This window comes from Amblyomma mixtum, chromosome 2 (genome assembly GCF_055824585.1).
Source record: "Amblyomma mixtum isolate Tamu chromosome 2, ASM5582458v1, whole genome shotgun sequence".
NCBI lineage: Eukaryota > Metazoa > Arthropoda > Arachnida > Ixodida > Ixodidae > Amblyomma > Amblyomma mixtum.
In genome coordinates, this window is record NC_143013.1 from 305832294 (window position 1) to 305857811 (window position 25518).

Below are 25518 nucleotides of genomic sequence, written 5' to 3' on the forward strand. Positions count from 1 at the left end.
TAGCAGCAGCACAAAACCGGCTATAGGTTGAAATTTGCTTGCATCGCAGTCATCACTTCTACCAGGAACTCGGTATTTGCCAACGATCGTCAGAAACGATGCATTTTTGATATTTATATATCCCAGGGTTTGCAATGAACGTGAACAAACAATACTATCGCGTTCTTCAGATGCCGGCGGTCGGCACGAAGGCTGGCGCAGGCCGCTCGGCTCCAAGGAGTGCGCCCTATGTCATCATGACGCTGCCGCTCTCCGCGCTGGCATTGGCTGCCGCTTCCCGTCGTTGCGTTCGCCGCGAGCGGCCCGCCGTTTACATCTACCAGGCCGGACGCAGGCGGCGAGCTGCAATCGGACGTTGCGACGCTGTTCGCAACGGCGCGCCGCAAACCGAGCGAGGGGCGGTTAGCAGCAAATGCGGCTCGCTGGTGCGTCGACTGCGCTCACGCGGCTGTGCCCCGCTCATCGTACGTCACTGTATTTTGGTATGACGTCATAAAAACTTTAATTTTTCTTCCCACCTTGTGACGTCAGCGTTGATGGCGCTAGCGATGGGTCTAGATCGTGAGAGTGAGCATTTAGGTAATCTTTGGAACCGAATTAAAATATTTTTTAAACGTTTGTTGTGTCCAACACCTGGCTGTGAGTGCCCTTGCATACATAGGAATCCCATAGCAGGCTTTTTATAGCTTCAAAATTTGGTGTCTCCACACCTTTAATCTGCAAGTGAAGCTTTCCTCGGCTCCTGTCGTGCCAGGTTACCACCACTGCATCACGGTCTTCCACCATACCTTACCCGACGTGGCTTGAAGACTGACTCCGACGTCGAACACAAACTGCAGGCGGACAATCACTTTTTCCAAAACAATATTTATCAGACCTCATTTAATTACAACTATGAAAAGTGATTGCTGAGCATGAAAAAAAAAGAAGAGGAAAAGAAGAAGAAGAAGACGGTGACCTCTCCGGTCACCCCACATCCATCGCAACTAGCCGTCGCCGCACCGAGTGGCAGCGAGGCGCCGCCATCTTCAGCAAAAGCTGAGAGCATTCCGTGGTGTAGCCTGCTCTTTAATGGCTCCCATTCGTTCTCAACTCGCTCTGCGTTCCGAGAGCAACGGGCCGCGCGATTATCGCGTGGCCGGCGAGCCAGTGTGATGCAGTAGTGAGAACAGGTGGGTGGCCGCAGATACCGATCTGCCCTTGGCGCTACCACTCCTCAGCATAAAACAGGCCTTCGAGGAACTCGCCGTGCACGGCCCCAACGCTCGCACACGATATCGCCACTTAAATTAAAACACGCGAAAAACCGACTTAGCAAGTCCGAGGCCGAGCCTCTTGGTCGGCTCAGAAAGAGTCCGCGGGCAAGTCCTTCGTTGCCGCAGAGGCTTTGGGCCCAGTTAAAAAGGGATTGTCTTTGGGGTAGACGAGCCACAGACGTGACGACGAACACAGGCGGTCGCGCAGCGCAGCAGTTCGACGCACGCGACATCGCCGCCGTGGAAGAAGATATATTATTCTGAACAAGTCCTGACTAGCGTTACCGGCGGCAGTGCCAGCGGGGTCCCCAATCACGGCGCTGAGGAAGGCACGCCGGGCTGGTCCTCGCTGGACACCACGCTGGGCGAGGTGGGGGGCCAGGTGGGCGAGTGTCGGCCGTCGGGCGAGTTGCACACGCTCGGCTGAGACGAGTCGGGCGACGCCGGCGTCGAAGGCCGCTGCTGTTGCTGATGCTGCTGCTGCTGCTGCGTCACCTTGCCCATGAAGCTGCGGATCTCGTCGAAGTAGGGCTCGTCCCGGCGCGGCGACCGGTCGGCCTGCGGCACGCCGTCCGCCTCGTGCTTCTTGAGGTGCCTGTCCAGGTTGGTCTGCTGGCCGAAGCAGCGCTCGCAAAGCGGGCACTTGAACGGCTTCTCCTTGTTGTGGATGTTGCGCACGTGCCGCTGCAGGTTGGACGAGATGCTGAAGGAGCGCTCGCAGTACTTGCACTTGTACGGCTGCTCGCCCGTATGCGTGCGCAGGTGGCGCGTCAGGTTCGCCGAGCGCGGGAACACCTTGCCGCAGAACTTGCACGAGTAGCGCTCCTTGGGCCGTGCCGCGCCGTCGGCCGCCTTGGCCGGCGGCAGCCGGGGAGGTGGCGGCGCGGCGCGCATCAGCTCCAGCGAGGCTCCCAGTAGCGGACTGAGGAACGAGAAGCGAGGCGCGAACGCCGGGAAGGGGAGCTTGTCGGCGTGCCGGTACAGCGAGTCGAAGAACAGCGTGGGCGGGATGGGCCGTGGGTGGGCCATGGGCTGCGGGGGCTCGGCCGGCGCCGCGGGCAGCGCCGCCGGCGGCCGCCGTGTGCGCAGGTCCAGCGGCTCGTCGGCCCCCGGCTCGTGGAGCAAGCGCGCCTTGTGCGACAGGTCGCAGGGCGCCTCGGCGGCCGCGGCCGGGAACGAGCCGGCGGGCTGCTGGGCGCACAGGGCGCCGGGCTCCGGGCAGACGGCGCCCTGCTTGGGCGAGGCCCGCTGGTCCATGGGCGGCTCCGAGTCCGAGCTGAAGGGCTCGGCGTCGCTCTCGAGGCTGCTGCTGCTGGGCTCGTCCTCGGAGCCCGACGAGCGGCGGCTGGGCGACGGGGCCTGCTGGGCGCGATGCAGCAGCGGGAAGAGCAGCTGGAGTGGCGCGGCGCTCATGGGCTCGGGCGGCGCGCGGCCGCCGGCGGGCGACGAGGCGCAGAAGCGCTTGTGCTTGGACAGCGAGGTGACCGTGGCGAAGCCCTGGCCGCAGCGGTGGCACTTGATCTGCATGCGGCAGGTGGCATGCATGCGCTTGTGGCGGCACAGGTTGGAGAACTGCGTGTACGCCTTGAGGCACACCTCGCAGCGGAATGGCTTGACGCTGCTGTGGATGTGCGTGTGCTGCTTGAGGCCCGACGATGTGGCGAACGTCTTGCCACACTCTGCGCACGCGTGCGACCGGGCGCCCAGGTGCTGGGAGCGGACGTGCCTCTGGAGGTTCGACGGGTCGGTGAACACCTTGCGACAGGCGTCGCACACGTAGCGCCGCGATGCGTCGTGCGCCGCCTGGTGTCGGATCAGGTTGCTCTTCCAGCTAAACACCTTGGGGCACTGGTCGCAGCGGTACTCGCGCGCCGGACACCGCGTCACGTGCTCGCCCAACCTGCGCACCAAGACAAGACACCATGAGCTCCAGGACACCACAAGGACCGGGTCAATGCGGGGACACTGCACCGGACGCTTCCCCAGCCAAATCCCCACCACAAGGGCAGCCCCGATTTGTATCAAGAAGTCACTGGGCGGCAGACAGTATACATCAGGTGTAGGGTAACGCAATACAGTTGTACGCCAGAAGGAAGGAAGGGTGGTTACGCTAAGACCGGGCCTGTTGACGTGCCTAAGCAATGCCTGACAAGAACGCACAAAACGACACAGGCATATGTGCGCTGCGAACCTGGTGACGTCTAGGAATATTTCATGAACTCAAACCTGAAGATTTGTAAAAAAAAATTCCACTCGCGCCTTTAATATGGTTTCGGAGGTTAAACTTATTATAGGCGCTGCAGTTTGTCATTGCATATTTCGAATAATAGTAACTAATAGATAACGGTAGAATAATTGCAGAAGAAAGGGTGCCCAGATGCCCAAGTCACAAGCACCAGCTTCTCTGCCCATCACGTAAAGGCAACCTGCAGAACATAGTGTGCACCTGTGAGTTGATACAACTTTTCAGCAGCATTTCTGCAAGAGGAATATTACGATTTAGGTAACAAGTACGGCGAGTGGCGCTGTCGTGCTACAGGTTCTAGTAGGGCCTTGGTTTCCTCATAGTTCTTCTAATGATCAGAGCCAGTGCAAAAAAAAAAAATAACTAACTGTAGTTAGTGCGTATAAGAGGCGATAACAAGTGAAGCTAAAGAAAAAGCGCGGCACGTAAGCTTCGACATAACAAAACAAAGTTTAAGTAGAAAGGGTACCATGAAAGTAAAATTCAAAGTTTCCCCTTTCCCCGGAAAGAAGGATTCGGCAAAATGTTCTCGGCCCGCATGGTCGAAACCAGTTTTATCCCGTGACCACAGGCGCCGTAGTCTCACTGGCCAACAGGTGAACACGGCATTGCCCTACTTTCATTGGACACAGTCTGACCCGAGATCCCGAAGTCGTGACGTCACTGAGTTTCTTGTTACAGTACGCTTGCTTTTACGGCGCCGATGGACGACGGTCGCACTGCGAACCCCAGGAAAGCTACCTAATAATAGTACCCTTACGTAAAAGCGTTGCGTATTCATAATGTCGAAAGTAAGCTTCATACACAGTTTTTGTGCAAACTTATCGCCGCGTATCAGTCTTCAGTTTCTGCGAATCCGAGCTCTGAGTGATTGCACCCAAATGCAGGCTGATATGAAAGTCAGGACAGGAGTACACACATCAAGCCCTCGTCGCACATATTATAAAGACTTTCAGCGTCCAGTGGGCTGTCGTCAGCTGTTCTCCCTGAAAGAACGTGTTCATTTGTTTCTTATTCGAAGCCCGGCGCGGCAGAAAATAGGCGCCCGTTTATCTCTACGGCCATCTCCTTCCCCGCGCACTGCTCCTGTGAATCTGGGATGATCTTGAAGCCAAGTATGCAGATGCCTTGTTCCGATAAGGACGGCTCGCTTATAAACTCCAGTCCTTGGCACGCTTCTCTCGCGATCATTCCGTCTGCCATCTGGAGTGGAAAGCCAAAAGCGCCGACTGGCATCTCGTCAAAGACCTGCCTCCGCTGTCTCCGGGTAAAGATGCACGCCTGCCGCCCAGGTACTGCGTGAATGGCGTCAGCAGCGTGTCTTTCTTCCGGGAACACACGGCTTTAATCAAGACAGAGCTCGGCAAGTTGGTGTTGTGTTTGGTGTTCTGTATTGGTTGCTCCTTTGAGGTATTAAGTATTGGTGGGTTTTAGTACGTACAGTCTTTGTCAAAAGTAACCAGGCTGCACGCTTTTCTTCTCAGTAATATATTAAAGCTATTATGCCAGCCCTCAAGCTCTAAATCTCCGTATGGCAAGAAGAACCCCTGTTCTCACCTTCAAATAACTTTTTGATCTTCAGGGAAGCCGTGAGGGCTCTGTTATACGAATGAGAAGCAAACCATACAGCCTGGTTACTTTTGACAAAAACTGTACATTGGTGGGTACGTGTGTAAGGGTACGTGTGTTTGGTGGACTGTCTATGGCTGCGACGCTTCTTTGTATTTATTTGTGCTTGAATCTAAGACCCCAGTCCTCCTGGCCAGTTCGCCAACAAAGACTCACGCAGATGACTCAAAAGGAAGACAGGTCTGCGCCGGCGGCGCCACGGAAGCCTGCACCCAGTGCGTTCGCTTTGCGACGGCTGCAGCGGGAGCAGCAGGGCGTTGTGTGTCTGTGCGTGTGTGTGTTTATTACTTCTCGCCGATCCCGAGTCCTCCGCGCGCGGTCTCCTTCGGAGAGCGGCAGGCGACCTTCGCGCCGGCGCCGGTCAGCAGCTCTACGGCAGCGGCGGCAACGGCGGCAGTGGCGGCCCATCGGCATCCCAAGGACGGCCGGCCCCGAGGCAACGCCCCGTGCGATGGCCCGGTTTCACCGCCGCCGCTGACGGAAGCGAAACCGGGCGTGACCGAGGCCGGGCTCTCTCCCAGCGTCGTTTCCTGCTGCTGCTGCTGGACACAGCACCACCGCCACCTCAGCACCGACCACCGGCGTGTACTGCACAACCGTCCCCCTCCTCCGCCGTTGCCGCGGTCCGAAACTCGCCGACCACCGCTCCTCGTGGGCGCGAAGAAATCGCCGCCCGTGCGCTTTTCGCGCCCAGCTGTGCGCCGGACCTGGTTCTGCCGTATGGGCGCTGCCGGTCGTTCGATTGGACCGGGGCGAGGGAGGGGGAGACCTTGCTCGTCGATCCGCTTCTCTGGCGTGAACGGCAGCCACCTCGTCGTCGGCGGACAATCGGTCCTCTCGCGCCCGCCCTGCCTTCTTTCTTTTTCGATTTATTTGGCTGTCTTTTTGTGCCTCGATGCCTCTGAGGTGTTCCGCACGAAATGATAGGAGCGGGCATTCATCTGTCCCGCGGCACCGGGCTGGCATGCGCTCGAGCGGGCACTGTGTCACGAAGGAATCTTGCAGCATGCATCATCACCAACGCTCTCGCCACCGCCGTACTGGAGGCTCGCGAATTCTCTGCCCTTCTCGCTGGTAGAGTGGCGGCGATTAGTGCACGAATGCATGAAATAAAACAAAAAGAAGAAAAGAAAAAAACTTCGGACAACCCTTTTTGGTAGGTACGACGCGAGAGAGTATATTGGTGCTTGGGCTGCAAGCTCTTGCACTGCTCTGACTTCCAAACGCACCCGACCGTGCGAGTAAGATTCACTGCCCAGGAATGGCTTGGCGCTAAATTGCGAAACTTCGCAAGAATAAGTGGACACAAACCTGATGTGAAACACCGCTCGTCTCAAGGCAACGCGAAGGCGAAGGGAAGTGTAACGCCTTCACAATGCTCGATCACCGAAAATAGCTTTTCATAAAGCAACAACAACTTACGGACACAGCAACCTCACACCGAGGTGAAGTATCCGCAAGAGCTGTATATGTTGCCCTTATGAGTGCATGTGCCCCCATCCCCGCAAGGATCTCGCGGCATCAGGTCGCAGACCAAAGCGGTCGGGTCCAGAGAGCACAGTGTCTGTGATCTGACACTTGTGTACCTATGTCCTGGGAACCAGGGTAGACCACAGACCACAGTGGCTGTGATCGGAGACCTATGGCCTGCGGTCTGTGGCTCGCTTTTCGACGGTCCTAATGTTCTATGAGGCTCAGGTCACCATTTCCTTTCGAAACCAGATGAAAGCGAAAGATTTCGAATATAACGTACAGCGACTCTGACGCCATTTCGTCACCAAACAAGTCACTCATAGTGTAATTTAGACCCCACCTGCAGCTAGCAGCACGGCTGCGCAATCACCCAAGCGATGTGGTTGCTACTAGTTTTCTTGGCTGTACGCGACGACAATTTAACGGCCGTTCTCGCCGCAGTTACCTACAGCGTTAAACGAACGCGGACATGTATTCACGCATGGCCTGTCACGTCCTTCTGTAACCTGAGCCGCCGAGTCAGGTGAAAGCCAAGTGGGTCGTTTCCTCTCACAGGAACTGAGGCTCGATGACTGGCGTTGGCAACGCTGCAAACGCCTGGGGACCTCAGAAGACTGACCGCGAAGTGCGACGCGCGATAGTCAGGCTACCTTTGCGAAAGTCACGCCGCTGCCTGCCTGTGACAATAGCTAGAGGTATGAGGACGGTGCGGTTCTCTCTTTGAGATTCTCAGATTAACGTTGCATATATTTTACAAGCGCTACTCCCGCCGTGTCGTTGGGTGCCATAAGGGTATACGCTCCTGTGCGCACTTCTCACTTAACCGCTGGAATGAAAAGCGCCGTTAGTGGCAGCTAAGGAAACAAAACTAAAAACAAAACTTAGAAATAAAACACCTCTGATTTGTTTTGTTCTTCGCTCAGTCTTCTACAAGTTTAGAATAAAATATGTCCGACATTAAATACCATCAAGGCCACAAACAAGTATTAAAAATAACTTGGATAAAATTTTATCTGCTTTTCCTTATATATGTTCCGCCCACACCACATATCGACGAGTCACAATGCAACTCTACCGTTTTCAAGTCGTTCGTGCTCAGGGTCGGTCAGGCTATGGTAGTTAATAGCATGTTAATAGTATCACTGTCAATTCTGCGGCGGCGTATGATTGAATAGTCATTTATGACAAAATTGGTATACTATGTCATCTGGTTCTGAATTTGGCTACCATGCATAGCTTCTGTAAATTGAAACATTCTTGACCCAACGTACCCACCGCCCATGTTCAACACGCGGTTCGCGTTGTCAGAAGCGCGGGAACGGACTACGACTTGAACGATGACTACGACTTCCTCTAGGTCGATGGATAAATCCAATAGGCGCCTCGTGGGAGCCGCCGCCTGAAAAACCACGTACGTAATACACATACTCTAGCGCAACGACTGCACGAGAATGTGCTCTAGCGCCTCCGGAACGTCTGAGCCCGCATTCCTGTCAAGTGCCGATCCGCAGTGTTTGCCCTCAGCTTTCCACTTGCCTCGCCGCAGCCTTATGTCGATCGCCAAAGCCGCTCGGTAAACAAGAGTGGTCGCTCCGATTCGCGGCTGCACCCACCTTCGTGCGCGCCAGTTGAGCCTTCTTCAGTGACGTCGTCTTTTTGTAGGCCGCGAAGAAATTAGAGGAGGGCAGTACAGTTGAAGTGGCAAACGAGGCAGTAATGTGACACACGGAAGGTGACGACGGATGTAAGTTTAGTTAGGGCTAAAAGGAGCTGAGGCCCCAAAATCGCGGGTTCAAATGAGAGCTGGAAGAAAACTGAAAAAAGAAGGCAATTATAAAAAAAAAATTGTATAAAATACAGTTAAAGCCCTCCAGAGATGACGTAAACAGAAGAATTAGTGCACACCTTTGTGACTACAGATTTACTTCATCTTTCTGAAGGACGCGGTTGTGTGTGTTTTAGAAGGAACTGCGATCAATGAAAAATACAGAGGAGCGGATAATGGTCACCTAGCTGCAATCGTCGGCAAACTTTCATGCGTAGCATATTGCAATCACTCAGTTCAGCCCTTGGGCGCGGCCGGGCAGCCACCAAACCACGTGACGTGACGTCACATGGTTTGGTGACGTGACGTCACCAAATCACTTAAGAAAAGAAAAAAAAGAAAAAAAGACGGCTGAGCATGGTGGCGGTTGCCACCGCCCCGTTTCAAAGGGGGCGCTCCTATCCATCCATCCATACGTCACGTAGGAAAAGCTGCTGAGAAAATCGAGTGCCGCCAAGCAATACCTCGGGCAAAAAGACCGCGCAATATGCAACGCATTCTTGGCTTAACCGAGCTAAGCCTGGACATTTTTTTTTTTTTTCAATCTCTGCAATGTGCAAGAATACCTTATGCGCGCAAGGAACGCTGGGAGAGCGCCAGCCATTTGACGACACGGGGAAGATTTGTTGCGACGAAAGCAGTTTCCATGACATGTTTCCTGCCGGCCGGACGGAGGAGCCGGTGGAGGAGGAAAGTTAAGCGAGGGAAGGGCAAGTTATCCGTTGTCGACAGCTACAAGCCTTGAGCGCTCACCCCGTGACGCCTTTGACTTTTGCTGACAGAGCCGCGGCCGAATGGAGCCCGAGAGAGCAAGAGCCCTCCGAGCAAGTGAGTTCTATTCGAGCGGTAAGCGCCTCAGAGGAAGGGAGGCGATCTCTCTCACCCAGTGTGACCCCGGACGCATCCGCGGCCGGGAGAAGAGATGGGCGGTGCGACGCTGCACCGACCAATGGTCAGAACTCCACCCCACCCACGGGACCCACAGCGGGGGTCGTTGACCTCGAAGAGGCGACCGCGCCCCGCGGCGAGTGGAAGCGGCGCGCGGGAACTGGAGCGCCGGACAGGGCGTGGCCAAGTGGGCCACGGCGGCCGGCCTTCGCCGTCGCTGGCCGAGCTGCCTCCTCCGCTTTCTTGGGTGCGGAAGCCGAGCGGCTACTGTGCAGCGCGGCGGCGCCAGACCATCTTCCGCCCCGGCGGCGCACTGCTCACCGTCGGCGCGCATCTAACGAGCCTCTCCCAGGGTGAAAGCGGTGCGCGCGCCCGCTGCCTCAGGGGTGGCGTGCGACCGAGCGTCGCGAAACAACGGAAAAATTTTCCTTTTTCTTCCGCTAATTTCCATATCGTAGGAGACCGCGTGCCCCACGGGAAAGGGAAAAGAAGTCCGTCGACCAAACACGGGAGGCTTTACTCGAATTCGCCCTGTGTGCGGAGCGGGAAAACGATGGCGTGGTGCATGTTGGTTAGAGCGCCTGCAGAAACACTGCAGATGCTCTTTCAAGTATGTTTTTGCAGGCTAGTTGGTGCCTAAGCATTGTGGGTTTTTTGCGCAAAAGACACGACACAAAGAAACGAGGTAGACAGGACAAGCGCTTACTAACAACTCAGGTGTTTATTGACATAACATTTGCTTAAATACAGCAGCTGCTCTTATCAAACACGAAAAGTCAAATGTTATGTCAATAAACACAAAAAAGCAAATGTTATGTCAATAAACACCTGAGTTGTTAGTAAGCGCTTGTCCTGTCTACCTCGTTTCTTTGTGTCGTGTCTTTTGCGCAAAAAACCCACAATGCTCTTTCAAAGCGGAGGACTGCTTGCACGGCGGCACAGTGGTGTGCCCTCGACTCGAAGACATCGCCGCGTGCGCTGTACTAGTCACGACAGTGGTCTCTACGTCACTCGGAGTCGGCGCGGAGAGCTTGAAACCAGAGAGGAGGTTTCTGAAGTCTCTGGGTGCAGCTGCAATGGAGTGGAGATGTGCATGAAGTGGAGATATGCAGCTATGCACGGAGTCACGGCTTCGCTCGGTGACGATACTGGAGCAGTGCCTGTCGGCAAAATACTGCTTTGTACTGAGCTCCCGATGGGTCCCTAAGAACTCCATGCGTTGAAAACGAATTCGGTGAATGTAGTGGCGCCCACCGTATGCCCCCGTTTTGCCTTGGGATGCTCTGCTTATTTGGCCTGGACAAACAAGCACTTGCAAAAAAAAAAAAGAAAGTCCGGAAACATACGTTAGGTGCGAAAGTAAAGATAAATATATTTACAGGTCCCTCCATTATGAAAGGGAACAAAATGCCGGCATTAAATTAAGTGTTACTGCCTAAATAGGGTTTATACGCACACTGTTTTTTTAACTAGTTTTACTGCTGACGTATAATATCCAAGTTATTGTCAACTTTAATACAGAGATAACAAAGAAAATGCTTTTTCTTTTTTGTGCAGACTGGTTGATTCATTTTATAATGGAGGAACTGTACAAGCCAACGCCTAAATAGAGTAGCCGGAAGTGCGATTTGTCTCAAACATCTTCTTCCCCTAAGCCAATCAGGTCATCTGTCAACTTCGGCCAGATATGTAGGAAGAATAAATACAAAATAAAGATAATAACAAAATAGAATAAAAAATAAAATGCCTGGACGATTATGCTTCTCAGTAATGCATTTATCCAACGCAGCTGTTTTTATGCTTTTGTGATCTGCGTTCGCAATTTGTGATTTTGCCATTTGTAAACTTTCGATTGCTCCTCGTCTTTTTTTTGTTTTCGAGGCATGCTTGCGGTGACGTCCCTGTTCAGGGTTACTTGGCAGGGGCGGTCACGTGGAGCGTTCGCTCGGGTGACGTCACGGCGCTGGTCACGTGATCATGAGCCCTGGTCATCACGTGACCAGCCGTGATGACACGTTCTGTGCAACGCCAGCGCTGGAGCCAATTTTACAGCGCAGCTGTAAAATTGGCCCCAGCGCGTGTGTTGTCCTTGTGGGCCAATTTTACAGCTGCGCTGTAAAAATGGTGCTCTTGCGCCGTCAAGGACAACACACGAATCGGTCCACGAAAAGTGCGGCGTGCTAGCAAGTGGTAATTCTGTTTCCTCTTAATACAGCGCGATACACAGGACGAGAGAAAGAAACAAGAGACGACACGAGCGCTCGTGTCGTCTCTTGTTTCTTTCTCTCGTCCTGTGTATCGCGCTGTATTAAGATGAATCCGTTCCAACTTGCCCAGTTTTCTGTTCTAGGTAATTCTGTACAGGTATCTTGGCGAATTCACTGATCGGCTGTAAGGACTTTTGTAATGCCAAGGAAACCGAAATGATAACCTCTCCCATACTGCTTTGCAGTCCCTCTAGCGGGGAAATAGAGAAAGAAAACGACTTTATAAGAAATTGCGCCATCGACTACGGATGAACAGTGTTACCACTGCCGCCGCGTGCTGCCGTATCTAACTGAGGCAAGCAAGCCTCCAGTTTTAAGGTGTTTTCAACGCACGAGATGCTCCTGATGTATAATCAACCACGTTCAAGCAAAATCCTCGCCGAGTCAGGACAACAGCGAGCCATTAACGAAGGACCTGATACAGGAGACAGGACCGAAGGCTTGGAAGTTTCTCCAGTCAGTTCGGAAAGTGGCGCAGGTGTCAGTTCGCGGCTGTGATCTAAACCACTGGTGATACGCCGGGTATATTCGCATCAAGCTACTGACCCCATCGTCACCAACTCTACACCTCTTTCTTTCACCTCTCACCTTCTTCTCCAGTGACAGAGGATAGCCACTTAGTCTCACCTCCCCGTTTTATTTTGTAAACAAACATCTAGCTTCTTTCCGTCGCCAACCAGCCGCAATGGCTCAGTGCGCTCGGCTGGTAAGCCGGAGGGTCCGGGTTCAATACCAGTTGCAGCGGTCGCGTTTCGATGGAAGCGAAACGCAAAAGGTGCCCGTGTGCTCAGCGATGTCAGTGCACGCTAAAGATCCCTAGGTGCTCGGAAGTTAAAGAGCGTTAGTTCTTACTCATCACGTTTCGAGATTGCGTGGGGTCTGCTACCACCCTGAGATCACAGCGCCATCTGTGGCAGCAACTAGAAAACAGCGCATCTCGCATTTTCCATTGGTGTACTTCCCTTTAATCCCATTCATATTCATTCTAGTAAACCAAACAGCTAACGCTCGTTGCTTCATCATCTTCCAGACGGTGGCGGCCTTTTTTCCGGAGCCCTCCGCTAACGGATCAGGTAGAGAAATGCGCGGCAGAGGTTTGTCGACAAAACTGGAATATGTGAAGATTTATAAGCAAAGCTGGGCCTGGTCAACACATGGGGAATACTCAAGTACCTAACTGATCCAATCAAAAGCAGAGGGGAGCAGAGCAAATCCGTACAAAAATTAATACACCAGTGCCCTGTTGCGAAACAGGGCTTCACGATACCATATCACATAATTAGGCCGAAAAAGAAGTAAAACAAATGTAGTAATCACGAAAGCTTTCAAATAGGCGCTTAGGCTGCCCCCCAGCACGGCAAACATGAAATCGGAGGCATTCGGCATTCATAACAGCCTTGAAAAACTCGTAGAAGGACACCTAATCAGCAAAAACGATAAAGACTACCACAAACACAAAAAGGAAGGAACAAGCTCAAATCAATAAGCATAAGACCGTAACTACCCATTCGATAAAACAAGGAACATATACCACGAGATATTTGGAACATATCGCGATAGCACCAATACCTATAAATATGCACCGAGAACGCCACGTAGAGATAAGCAAAGCCAGGGCAACATACCAAAAAAATAAAAATAAAGCGTATGGAAACACACCACTGGTCTTACCTATGACAGGGCGCAGCCGAATATGGCAGGGAAAATGCGATGGCGATAGCAGTCATAGGTAATTAGTTATGCAAGTGCCAAAATTCAGGAAACTCACACAGAATAAGCGGAGGAAATCACAATAGCTATAGCCACTGAGGCAAACAGTAACTACCATAACCTAATAATCGTAAAGGATTCACAATCGGCATGTAGAAATTAGATGAAAGGAAGAACCTCAAGTAAAGCAATAAATATACTGTGGAAAGGAACACACAATACGACAGAATGAATAATAATCTGGGCCCCATGATATATTACAATGTTACAAATTAGCGGGAATGAAATAAGCAAAACTAATAAGTCCTTGACGAAAGAATAAATCACATACCCACATCTCACTGTAATGCACTAGATACATCCAAAGATACACTGGAACGCATGCCTGTTATGCGGATGGATGGAAACAACTTCATTACAAAAAATAAAAAAATCTTCCAGGGTGGTCCCCTACTGGTCCAGGATTATTATGCGGAGAACACCCAAGCTTATAGCACACAGTTTGGGCATGTCAAAAAAAAAAAAAAAACAAGATCGAAAATACTAATACCAGACCCATGAACAGTGGGAGAAGGTATTGTCCACCTCGGACCTCGACGACCAGAGGAACTAAAGTATTCGTACAAATAAATTTATCACCACCACCACCTACGCCCACTACGGCGCTTCCTTTTCTCACTCTCTCCTACATTCCTTCTCCCGTGTACCGGTTGAGGTGTTCACCGAGTAGTGAGACAGTTACTCCGTCTGTCCTTTCCTCAAAAGTCAATCAATTTTGCCATCTCGTAGAGTCGCGCAATTCTTCGAAGTTCTTCTCAGAAACTCTTCGTTCTCGGCAAAGAAAGCAAGAGGTCGGCATCGTTTGACATCGGTGCCCTCAGTGTGCGTTCGGGGCTACGAACGAAGTTGGCTGACCAAGTGAGGTGGTTGATTCCATTGAGGGCTCATACTTAGCGGCGAGAAGTGCGACCAGTGGACGCAACATAGGAGTGGCGTCTACCTCCTGGTACAGTGTATGCTGTGGTTTTAATCTAAGCAGCGTGGGTGCTGAAATATAAAGACCCAGCGCAGCGGTGGCCTAGTCAAGTTTTCTCACAAACCGAGTTTTCTCTAGTACAATGACCTTTCACGGCCACTTTCTGCTCTGTGCCAGCACTGGCCATGGTACAGCAGCAGATTTCCTGAGCTCTGCCCCCCGTCTACCCATCGACTTTTACTTGACCGTCCACGCATCGGTTAGACATGGTGTGAGCACGACCGGCATAAAGCTAGCTAGGCTTCTTCGGGGATCGGTATTCAGGCAAGTTCCGAGTGACTTCGAGCAGGTAAAGTTCTACACACAAAAGTTTGAATTTGATTGATTGATTGATTGATCGATTGATTGATTGATCGATTGATTGATTGATTGATTGATTGATTGATTGATTGATTGATTGATTGATTGATTGATTGATTGTGGGGATGATACCGGAGATGCAGACGATGTTCTGTATCTGATCTGTTCTATCACTGATTGCAAACGTGTTCGCCTGTCAACTTTTGTGCGTGTTCCGGCAAAGCCAAGTTCTAAAAAAGCATTTACGAATACAAGGGCGCACATCTGACCATTTGAGCTTTTAGTAATGTATGAAATCAATTTTGGAGTGCAGGCTTTGTCGTATGTGTCAGTCGCTTTGTCAATCACTATCGCAATTTCCTCGAGGAAAAAAAAAACGAAAATTGATTCCGTTTCCGTTCTTTTGTTACGTGATCCAGTCTTCCTGGGAGAAGCGCCGGTCTGACCATCGCTTCCATGTATTAATAAATAATAATTTTCCCCTATTTATTGCTATCTATTTTTTTTTCTACGTCGCGGTTAGCTGGCGCAGTCTCAACGTTCCTTTGCACACTTTTTTCCTTTTAGGGGCGGTGAGTGCGAGTGTATTCGGCCTTCTTGTATTTCACATTATTATCGCTATATAGCGCGGCGCGGCGAAGGCATCCTATAAGCAGTAACACACTTGTTGCAATCTGGCCAGAACAACAGCGCAGCCAGGGGCTGCGCACCCTTTCGGCTCGCCCGCACAGCAGCGCTTGGCTTGAGAGGGCGCTCTCACGCGATCCAGCGCCCGTGCCTGGTGGCGCGACGGGCACAGGGAAGCGTCCACTTCCTCGACCACGGCTGCGCGCTCGGGGGAACGCGCTGCGACGCTATGCCCGCGATGACTCTCGCTTCGGCATGCGCGCGCGGGCAGGCATGAGAAAAAGAGGGCCAGCCGTACGCTCTGATTATTGCCCCGAGCGCGCACACACAAGTTCCCGCCGCGACAGCGCGTTGCGTTGCCTTCGGCGTGGCCATCTTCCCGGTTCGTTGTTGCAGCGATATGAGGGGAGAACGATAGGAGAACACACAGCGTCACTTGAAAAGCAGCGCGCTCCGTCGAGAGCGACACGAATACGCTTGCTCCCGTGGTCGAATGAAGAAAGCATATCCGGAAAAATAATTTGATCCAAGTGACAGCACGTATGTCGTCACTTTCTCTTCCTCGTCGTGTTCGGTCTTTGGCCTCTTACCAGAACTGTTTTCCTTATCAGCCTATTCATAGCGGTTTTTGCTTGTCTCCCTGTAACCTCGGTGTGGTAAAATGTGAAATCAGTTCGTTTCTTCCCACATCACCTTAGTGTAGCTGCACTCAATTTTTGTTGCAATTTTACTGCAGGATTCTTTACAACGCTTCATAGTGCGAAACAAGCCTCTTGAGGGGTAGTACCTTGTATCGAGTGTGAAAAATTACGGAGAGCACTTAAGACTACTTATGTGCTTTGAAGGTGAAATCATTATTTTTTTCATTTACCTCTTTCCTTCCTTTCTGACGACAAACCTACTGATTAGCATACAGTTGTAAGGCAACGCATTCACTAGGTTCGCCTTTAACCGCCAACAAGCAACGTGGTTTTCTGGCCTGTGAGGGAAGTGTACGAGCAGACCGACTTTAAACCGGAGTGGCACTCCCTCTTGGTAACGTGCTCATCCTGTCTAGTGCTCTGTTGCTCTGTCTTTTGATATGCCTTTCATGGCTATCCCCGAAAGGTTTTGTAAAGAGTTCGTGTAAACAGAGCATAATTTCAGTGCAATAAATGACATTTCTTAAAAAAAAAAAAGTGGTTTTGTGGTCTATAGGCGGCGTGATCGCCTCGCACTCTGAAGGTCTTTGGTTCAGTTCCCGGCACCTTTTGAAGGATTTTTTCTTTACTGACGACGTCATTGGGAGCTTTGTGGACCACTTTTTCTTGACGCCGACGGATTTTGTTTGCTAATGACTATATAAGGCTTTAGGCTTAATATTGTGACTTAATATATGATATACGGGGTCCCAGTACAGTCACTGAATACGGGACCTCCTTCTGCATAAATTTGTCCATGTTCTAATTTATTTTGCATGCCAGTAAACTGATTCTGATTCTTGCCTGAGATGTTCAGTAATTCCCGTCGTTGTTGTCGCTGCTTCTGAAAGATTGGCAGAAACCCACGGTGGAATATTGGCCGGAGTTGGGGGCAGATCTAAGAAGAAAAATTCACCCAGACTTAGCTCAAACGGTCAAAAATTAAACAGGCAGCAATTAGAACATCAGGAATGAGGAATCAGGGAATGTCCATGACCACTGTACACCGCTTCTGTCTCTTCTTCCACCGCCTATCTGTACGAAAAGGCCACTTGAACAGGCAGCCCTATTTTAAACCGGTGCGTCCTCAAGTAAACTTGCGATTTTGAAGGAAGCAATGCCATTGTGCAGAGGCGGGTTTAGGGGATTCTCTTTTAAGCGGAAGAGGTGGGAGGAGGTAAGGAACGGTTTCATGTGCATCATGCATTTCTTGGATTTTTTTGGTCAAAAGTAGGCTTCAGCGTGGTTTTCGTACGCCACATTTATTGCCACCTTTCAATGTACGCTTGTATTTGGGTGAAACTCTTGCAACCAGTGATACCATGTGGTGCCATTTGTGTGGATGTCATGTGCAGAACGCGTCCTAGACTGTAATGAATACCTCACAGTGCACTGGCCTCTAGAATTTCGCCTCCATCGAAATTCGACCGCCGCGGCCGGGATCGAACCTGCGTATGTCGGGTCAGCAGCCGAGCTCCACAACCACTAAGCCACCGCGGCGGCTGAAAATAAAAGTAAATGAACATCAGTAAATAAATATAAATAACGATAAATACCTATTTCTTTAAATCTGCGTTTATCCACGCCGCCAAATCTCCAGTGCTTCACAGATTTTACATTATATCGGCATCCGCTTCATCTGATTTTTGAGGCATACTTTTCCGTAGCTCCGACTCTCTAGATATCTATGTCTTCATTTATCAACGCCCCAGATTCCCCAGCGCATTATTTCTCCAGATCCAGATGTCTTCAATACTCCGTGCCACTATTTTTCTGTATTTCCAGATCTGCATTGCGCAACCTCAAAATACCTTTGTGTCGTCCTCCGCTCCGTTTTTCCTTACGCCAATTTTTCCGGTGCTCCAGACCTCCGTACCTCTGTTTTTCGTTCCATTCTTCAATCCATATCTCCATCCCAGTTTCCATTCGGTAGAACAATCAATGTCGCTTTCAATTTGTCGAACGTTTCATTTCTCCATATTCCACAGCTTAATAATCTAGTTCTCCATGTTTTCGCTCCCCATACCTTCAGAGATCCGATTCCCCATTTCTCTTATTTCTCCAAGCAACGATTTACCCGTGAATTCATTTCTCCGCACCATTTCTACCCGTCTAATTTTTCCCAGTGCTTCACACCTGCATATCTTAATTTCTGCATATATCAGATGTTCCGGCTCTCCGTTTCGCTTTCACCAAAATAGCCGTGTGAAATCACTTCATTGCGTAGAAAAGGCACACTATTCGCAACATGAGTCGCGAATAGCCTACTATATAATTTCTGTCCTTTATAAACCAAAAGCCAGGACGGCATACGCTTGTACTGCTGTGTTTTTGAAAGTACTGAGACTCCAAATTGGCACCTTCCTCGTAAGAAGAGGACGCTGTCCCACACGCTAACTGCTGGTCAGTAGTATTACCAGGTGGCAGAAAGTAACACCCGCTTACGCCGGCTGGCAGCACTCTTTACTAGTGTGACACGCTACGCAGAACTACACCTGAGCGAAAGCATTCAGCGGTTAACTATAGATGAGCCTGAGGCGCCGTAAATATGCATTAGTGCCTCCGAATACCTGAAGTCAGGTTGTTGGCGTAAGACTGCCTGAACAAGCGTCCAAAGGCACAGTGGGTCGCTATCGGTAAAACGGAAGGTTGTGACTTGGCATTGTTCGCGAAACATTAGAACAAGAAAAAACAAACATCGAGGCATTACGCTGCTCTCTTTCAAGCCTTGCAACGGGAAAGCTGATTAACATGCTTAAGAACGTTGCAAAGGACGACTGCAAGATTAGCAGAACAAATTCATAAGAAGAGATTTTGCGCACACTTCGAGGTGCAGCTTTATACGGGAGGCAAATAAATAAATAAATACGCGCATGCGACGGTGTTAGTTGTTCGGACTACCCGCCGACACCGGTCCCACAAGGTCAGGCACACGAGGTCTGGCATGAGGTAGAAAATTGTTCAGGGAAACGCGGATAAGGAGGACGCTTTCATCCTTAGCAGTGCCGGACAACCGCGCGCTATCACCGCCACTTGTGTCCTTGCGCAACGCACGGAAGGATTTTGAAAACGATTAACTGCAAGCAGACTGCGGGCTCTGAGAGGGCTTAGGAATGACATTTCACCGAATGATCCAGCCTTTCTTTGTGGAAGGCATTCAGGGGATCCAGCAGGCTACAAAATGCATATGTGCAGCTCCATCGCGGCGAACTGTTTTGAAGCTTTAGCCTTATCTTCACCTGGTTGTTCAGTCGAACGATTAACTCCCGTTAGAAAAACACAACTGCCGTAGCAGTTTTTCAGGCTTCGTGAGAAAATGAACTCTAATCGACATACATGGCCACTTCCTTTTTTCCTTATAAAACAACGTGTGCAACAAGGGAAAAGTTGCACAATAAATTTATTATTATTATTATTATTATTATTATTATTATTATTATTATTATTATTATTATTATTATTATTATTATTATTATTATTATTCCGAGGACAAATAAGCCTGCTCCAAAATCACTGCACATGCATAGGACCGCAGCAAAGCCTTCCCTTTTCCCTTCTTGCCATAGTCATCTTTTCCCTCGTTTCTAAACGCATCACCGCGAAGCATCGGGATCGCTACACTCAACAACGAACAGAACCAGGACAGCACTCGGACCAGCGCACAGGCAAAGTGGAGGGCGCGCCGGCGTGCACCGCACAAGCCGTGTCCAAGTGGTGGTCGCCGGTAAAGCCATCACCGCTGCCTGTGGAAAACGGCTCGCGCAGCGGCGGCTCTGGCCAGCGGGCGAGATAAGGCTGGCCGACGCTGCGAGAAGCGGCGCAAGGAGACGATTGGGACGACGCCCTGGCCGCCGGCGTAGGCCGCCGTCGCCGCCGCCGTCGTCGGCGCCGCCGGAGGCGTCGGCCAGACCTCGAAGCGGCCTCGCGCGCGCGAGAGCCGTTCGGGAACAAGGACGCGCCCACCGCGATGACCAGCGGCGATCCCGCGAGCACCGGCCGCCCTCCCTCCTCCAGCGCCGTGCGACTCCGCGGCCGAGCGTCCCACGGCCCGGACGTTTCGCGCCGCGGGGGCACCGAGAAAGCTCCGCGGTTCGCGCTGGAAGCTTCAAGAACGCTGGGCGCGACGGCCGACGATAAAGCGCGCGCCATTGGACGCAGGGACGACGGTCGGCGTGCGTGGACAGCTACGGTGAGAGGCGCACGCGAAGCCCCGCCGCCTCCGGTGGGTGCCCCCTCTCTCTCTCTCCGCAGAGGACGAAGACGACGACGACGTCTAGGGACGTCGCCTTTGCCTCAACCGACCACCCGCAGGGAATGCATGGCAAGCCCACGCGTTCCCGTAGCCCTGCCGTCCCTCCGCAAGGGGGGCGGCACGGCGTTAGAAGAAGCCCACAGGGCGCGAAAGAGAGAAGAATAATGAAGGGCGCCGGACTCATAGCTTCGTGCCGCCGGCTTCCTTCTCTGATTTGCTGCGAGGTCTTCCCAGACTCCTACACATCGCGTTTGGAGCGCCCTTAAAAGCGATTAATTGCGCAGGCGTCCGCCGTGCTAAAATTGTTACAGTGCTCACGCGATCGTGATTATCGACAAGAGCAGCGCGTTGCTGACAACGCGGGTACCCGCGGAAACGACCTCGCGTTGCCGGCCTCTGTACGGGCGCAAGGTCCTGTCCACTTTCGCCTCTGCGCGGTTTCGTGATCCTATCTTTTTGTCGGAAACTTCGCTTTTGTGCCGCACCGCGATTGCGCGAACGGATGGTGGTCAGGTACACCGGGGGCGCAGGGGGCGCGTTTCGGCGATGCTTACAGAGCGAGGAGGCGCAGGCTGACTCCAGTGGAGGCAATAAAGACGCGCCAAAATTGAAAGTAGGCTATCCTAGAAACCTTTCATTAAAAGAAAGAAAGAAAGAAAGGAAGAAAGGAAGAAAAAAGAAAGAAAGGAAGAAAGAAAGAAGGAAGGAAGGAAGGAAGGAAGGAAGGAAGGAAGGGAAGGAAGGAAGGAAGGAAGGAAAGAAAGAAAGGGAGAAAGAAAGAAGGAAGAAAGAAAGAAAGAAAGAAGGAAGGAAGGAAGGAAGGAAAGAAAGGAAGAAAGAGAGAAGAAAGAAAGAAAGAAAGAAAGAAAGAAAGAAAGAAAGAAAGAAAGAAAGAAAGAAAGAAAGAAAGAAAGAAAGAAAGAAAGAAAGAAAGAAAGAAAGAAAGAAAGAAAGAAAGAAAGAAAGCAGCTTGACAAAAACAAAGATTGAAAGACTTCCAGGTCTTGTTTCAGCGTGACTTGCCCGAACAAATGATCATACTGCGCAGTCGCTGCCTGCAACACGCTTCAACAATAGTGAATGAATCGGTTCATCTGTGTGTCGGATGCTACTGCATAAATCTGTAGTGAAGCGCCGCTCACATTCATGACCACCGTACACTACTCCACCCCTATAAGTATATATCCGACAGTTATAGCAATTTTATTTTGTTACCTTAACAAGAACTATTCACAAGACGAATTTATGAGGATCAGAATTTCGATACCTGTGACTTGTTTAACATGAAACATTAAAATTTTTCTTTCGCTTAGTGCTCGGACTGGTTAGCCGAGCGATACAGCGGTCCAGGAACCATTATCGCCAACTGCTGCTCTCTAAAGTTACATCCTATTATGGTGACGGTGAAAACATTTATTTAGAAGGGACAGGAGGTATGTTTGGATAGCCTTTAAGGGACCGATCCTTCCTATTATAGATGCTACTACATCCTCAAAACGCTACATCACTTCGGAAAGTGCCGCTTTAGTTTTTTTTTTTAATTTTTAATTGATATTTTGCTTTGCTTGCTTTGTGGTCATTGGTTATAGCAGTCGGAAAGTTGCAAACTAATTAACCTTTTTTACGACAAAGACTCTTCGTTGGCTCTCTAGTGCGTATGGTGCGTTTTGCTCCTCTCAACGGAGGATAATTCCGACTGCTTACACAGTAGGCCGTTTTTGCAACTTATACGCTGTAGAGAACAGAAATTTTAGCCGCACGCATAAAAAATAGCTGCCTGTCTCATGTGTAAAAGGGCTTGAAGAAACTGCTTTGGCCAACAGAATTCTTTCTTGGCTTATACGCTTTGTAACTGCATAATTGCTAAAAGCGCTCTTCAGAACGCGTCTGTTGCGTACTGGGCTAAAGAAGCGTTAGTCGGTATTCGCATCACGGTAAGATCGATAAGAATGCACTACTTTCTCCAGCGGCTGTCAATCGCTGCAGCTTAAATATTGTTCATAAAACAGATTGCCGTCTTGTGAAAAAATAACCTTCACGAAAGAAAAAATAGCTTTTTTATGTGATTGAACATTTAACCTCCTCGCAGAACATCCTGCAGGCTATGATTTATCCAATAGAAACAATTGCGCGCTAGCTTCGGTTTTCTGGAAGGAGTTGTTCAATAAAATGTCATCACCGAAACCGAACCACAAAGTAGACATTGCATTACCTTTCGGATTATCACCTCCATCTTCTTTCCCTCATAAACTTCCCTCCTTTGCGATTACGTTCTCAGAAATTCTATCCTTATCGCCTTCGCTCCACCACTAATCTATGATTGCATATCTTCCTTTGTTTGGGTAAGGGCGGCTACTGGCCAGCAGCAGCTCTTTGGAACAAATGCATTCCATCTTGGGCCCTGCCCAAGTGAAGGGCGTCTGTTCGCAGCCGTGCACAACTCGCGAACATGGATGGAAAACTTTATTAAGCAAGTGAGTTTGGACCGTACAAGGTCTCAGGGCCACCGCACAGCCCTCACATTACGCGCATGTGTCCAGGCCACGTAGGGCCATGGCACTGGCACCCCGGTTCACACAGCGAAGTTGCGCGTCCGGGAACAAACGCGCCGCACTGCTGCAAAGCCGTCGAGCAAGTCGTCGAGCGCCAGACAGCACGCTCGCTGTGCACTTGGCACGGACGCCAGAGGTGTTGACTTGGGCGTGTGAGATGAATTCTCTCGGTTGCGGCGACTGCTAAGCGCCTGCAGCTATCGCGGTTTATTTATGTGACCGCGACCGTTTAGCGTTATGCGCTCGCCTGACGCTGCGCCGTACTACACGAATGTGTGTGCAGATGAACGTCTAAGTTTCATTGCTGGCGAAGCACGTTTTGTTTTTGTTTTTTGTCAAAGGAGTCAGCGATGCTGGTAGTTAGAGTTTGTTTTCGGAAAGGGGTGTGTAGCGGGGGGGGGGGGGGGGGGGGGGGTTGTACTTTGACGCTGGCTATCACGTCTATTTCGTTCCTTTCAGTACCAACGCAGTTGCTATAAGCGGTCATAAGTCTCATCACACTAGCCGTGGTTTGACCAGAATAAATATATTAGGAAAGAGCTTCCGCGTTAAATCTCTTTCCAAAAATCCGTGGTTCGTATGTGTGCGTGTGTGTGTGCTGGTGGGAGGGGGGGGGGGAACCGCCACCCACTGGAAGTACCCTACGGAAAAGGTAAAAAAAATGGCGGGGTCTTAGCTTTGGTTAAGCCGGGAGGTTGCGAAAGCAGGTGTTTTATACTGCATATGCAGCGCCTCTAGTGGGAAGAGCGGGGCGCGCCGTGCCAAGCGGCTGCCGTTACCCGACGAGCCGAGTTGGTGGCCCGTATCTCGCTCCTGGTATGACGTCACGCTATGACGTCACTAGACATGGTATGACGTCAGGGGTCATTCCAAAGGTCAAACTTGCCAAGTGGCCGCCGCTACGCGAAAGGCCGTTCTTGGGAGTAGTATTGCTTTCGCAATAAAATGCGTCCGCCATCACTGTCCTCCCACCCACCACAGAAGGCATCCACCTACCAGATGCCTACGCATGTCCTCGAAAAAAAAAAATGACATCGATTTCAAATTCAAAGACGGAGTGGAAATGCTATCAACATAAACGCGTAACGTACAACCAATACTGCTAGGGCAGATTTCTCGCATCACATCGCATGATCTCCTGTGCTTTCCAAAGGCTCTTTTTTTTCTGTGAAGCCTTTTTTTTTCGCAGCTCAAGTACATAATTTATTTAAAGAACATAAAATATGCATAGTGACTTCATTCGCAGCTTTTGTAAACCGTTTCCTTTTCCTAAGCGGCCGTTTTCTATTTCCTTCGTACGTGAATATGAACTCGGACCGGCATTCCTGCAGCGCCCTTCAGCACCTTGCACCACGCGACATCCTCTTTTAGGTGAACGTTTAGCCTTAAATCGTTTTCGTAGTTAAGGAAGAGTCTCCCTTGCTTGTTATAGGAGCTGCACTTCAGTTCCTTCCTGACTCCCAGCAACGCCTTCCTCTGGGGTCAATGACCTCTTTCGTTGTGCCAGGGTGTTAACACTAATTAAACACAGTATTGCAGGCAATGTGTTTCTTTTTTTTTTTTTGTAGAGGAGCTAGCGCCCATCCCATCGCTAAAGACAACTCGCCACGATTGGCATCCTTACCGCTCACCTTCACTGAGAAACAGTAAATCCGGAGCCATCTATCGTCGCACTTTGCCCCTAGTCGAAAAACTGAGCTTACATGCGTGAACGACAACTCGGAGGGGGATTGTTACCTGCTAGCATGGTACAATTAAAGGGGAAAAGATAAGAGAGTCGCGGGTAATATCTGCACCTGTGAAGTGTTGGCTACTGCTTGTGTGCAAAGGGCGCAAAAAATAGGCGATCCTGAATCAAAATAGGATAAACAGGCACTAGCTTTTTTTCTTACATCCCTCCTTGTTAGTACTCAAGCTATTGCCATTATTTTTACCGACAAGTCACTCGGTAAGCCATTCACAAAGTTTAAAAAAATATCATCTGTTTTCTCTTACCATCATCAGCCTGACTACTCCTTGTTCCAGTTTCTGAACAGCTCCTTACGAACAGTCTACACATGAACAAATCGAACCGCGATTACTGACCCCTTTTTTTTTCTCACCCCACTGATGTAACCGCTTACGCCTTGTATAAGGGGGCACATTCCCCGTCAAGCCTCTTTTTGGCTTCTTGTATGTTTGTATGTGACCCCCCCCCCCCCCCCCTCACGATGTTGAAATAAAGGTTGATTGATTTATTGACTGATCGATTGACCACTTCCAGCCACGTTAGGCGCGGATGACCCTAGGGCACCGAGCTGCGTACTTGACAATTTATTTCCCCAAAATTTTTTTTCGTAACGTGACGCAGCCTCTCCTTTTTCCTTTTCTGTTTCTTGCACTTGGAAATGCGCTTCTTTGTGTACAGATTGTTCCCAAGAAACGTTGCAGTAGTAGGCCCGAAAAATGTGTGACTTTTCTTGTATTATAAACTGCTTTCACACGTGATTACGACTTGCCACCCTTGAAGAAAGAAAAGAAGAAAAGAACTGTCTTTAATGCACAGCGCTCTAAGCACACTTACTCTACATATTCTTGTCACCGACTGCAAACTTTCGCTGAGCTCATCATAGATTTACCTCGGCGGAATTTCAATGCAGTGTGTCGCAAACGTCTGGAGGCGCGCCGCGAATCTAAATGTTAACCATTTAATAGCGATAGCAAAAGGCATCAGAGCTGACCTACCCAAGCAATCTCACTGAGCGGTCTCTTAACAGGAAAATAACCAGTAACGAACTA

General features: G+C 50.5%; 1 protein-coding gene across 3 annotated transcripts in view; it reads right to left on the minus strand.

The window, feature by feature from the left end:
• Window positions 1-411: 411 nt before the first annotated feature.
• Window positions 412-25518, minus strand: part of LOC149364804 (uncharacterized) — a 227313-nt gene continuing 202206 nt past the window's right edge. For 2 of the 3 annotated variants that reach the window (XM_089574737.1, XM_089574736.1), the window contains one exon: window positions 412-3156. In XM_089574737.1, coding sequence (XP_089430863.1) covers window positions 1569-3156 — 1588 coding nt within the window. In that variant the 3' untranslated portion in view covers window positions 412-1568. The remainder of the gene's footprint in view (window positions 3157-25518) is intronic. The other variant, XM_089574735.1, reaches the window with a different exon arrangement.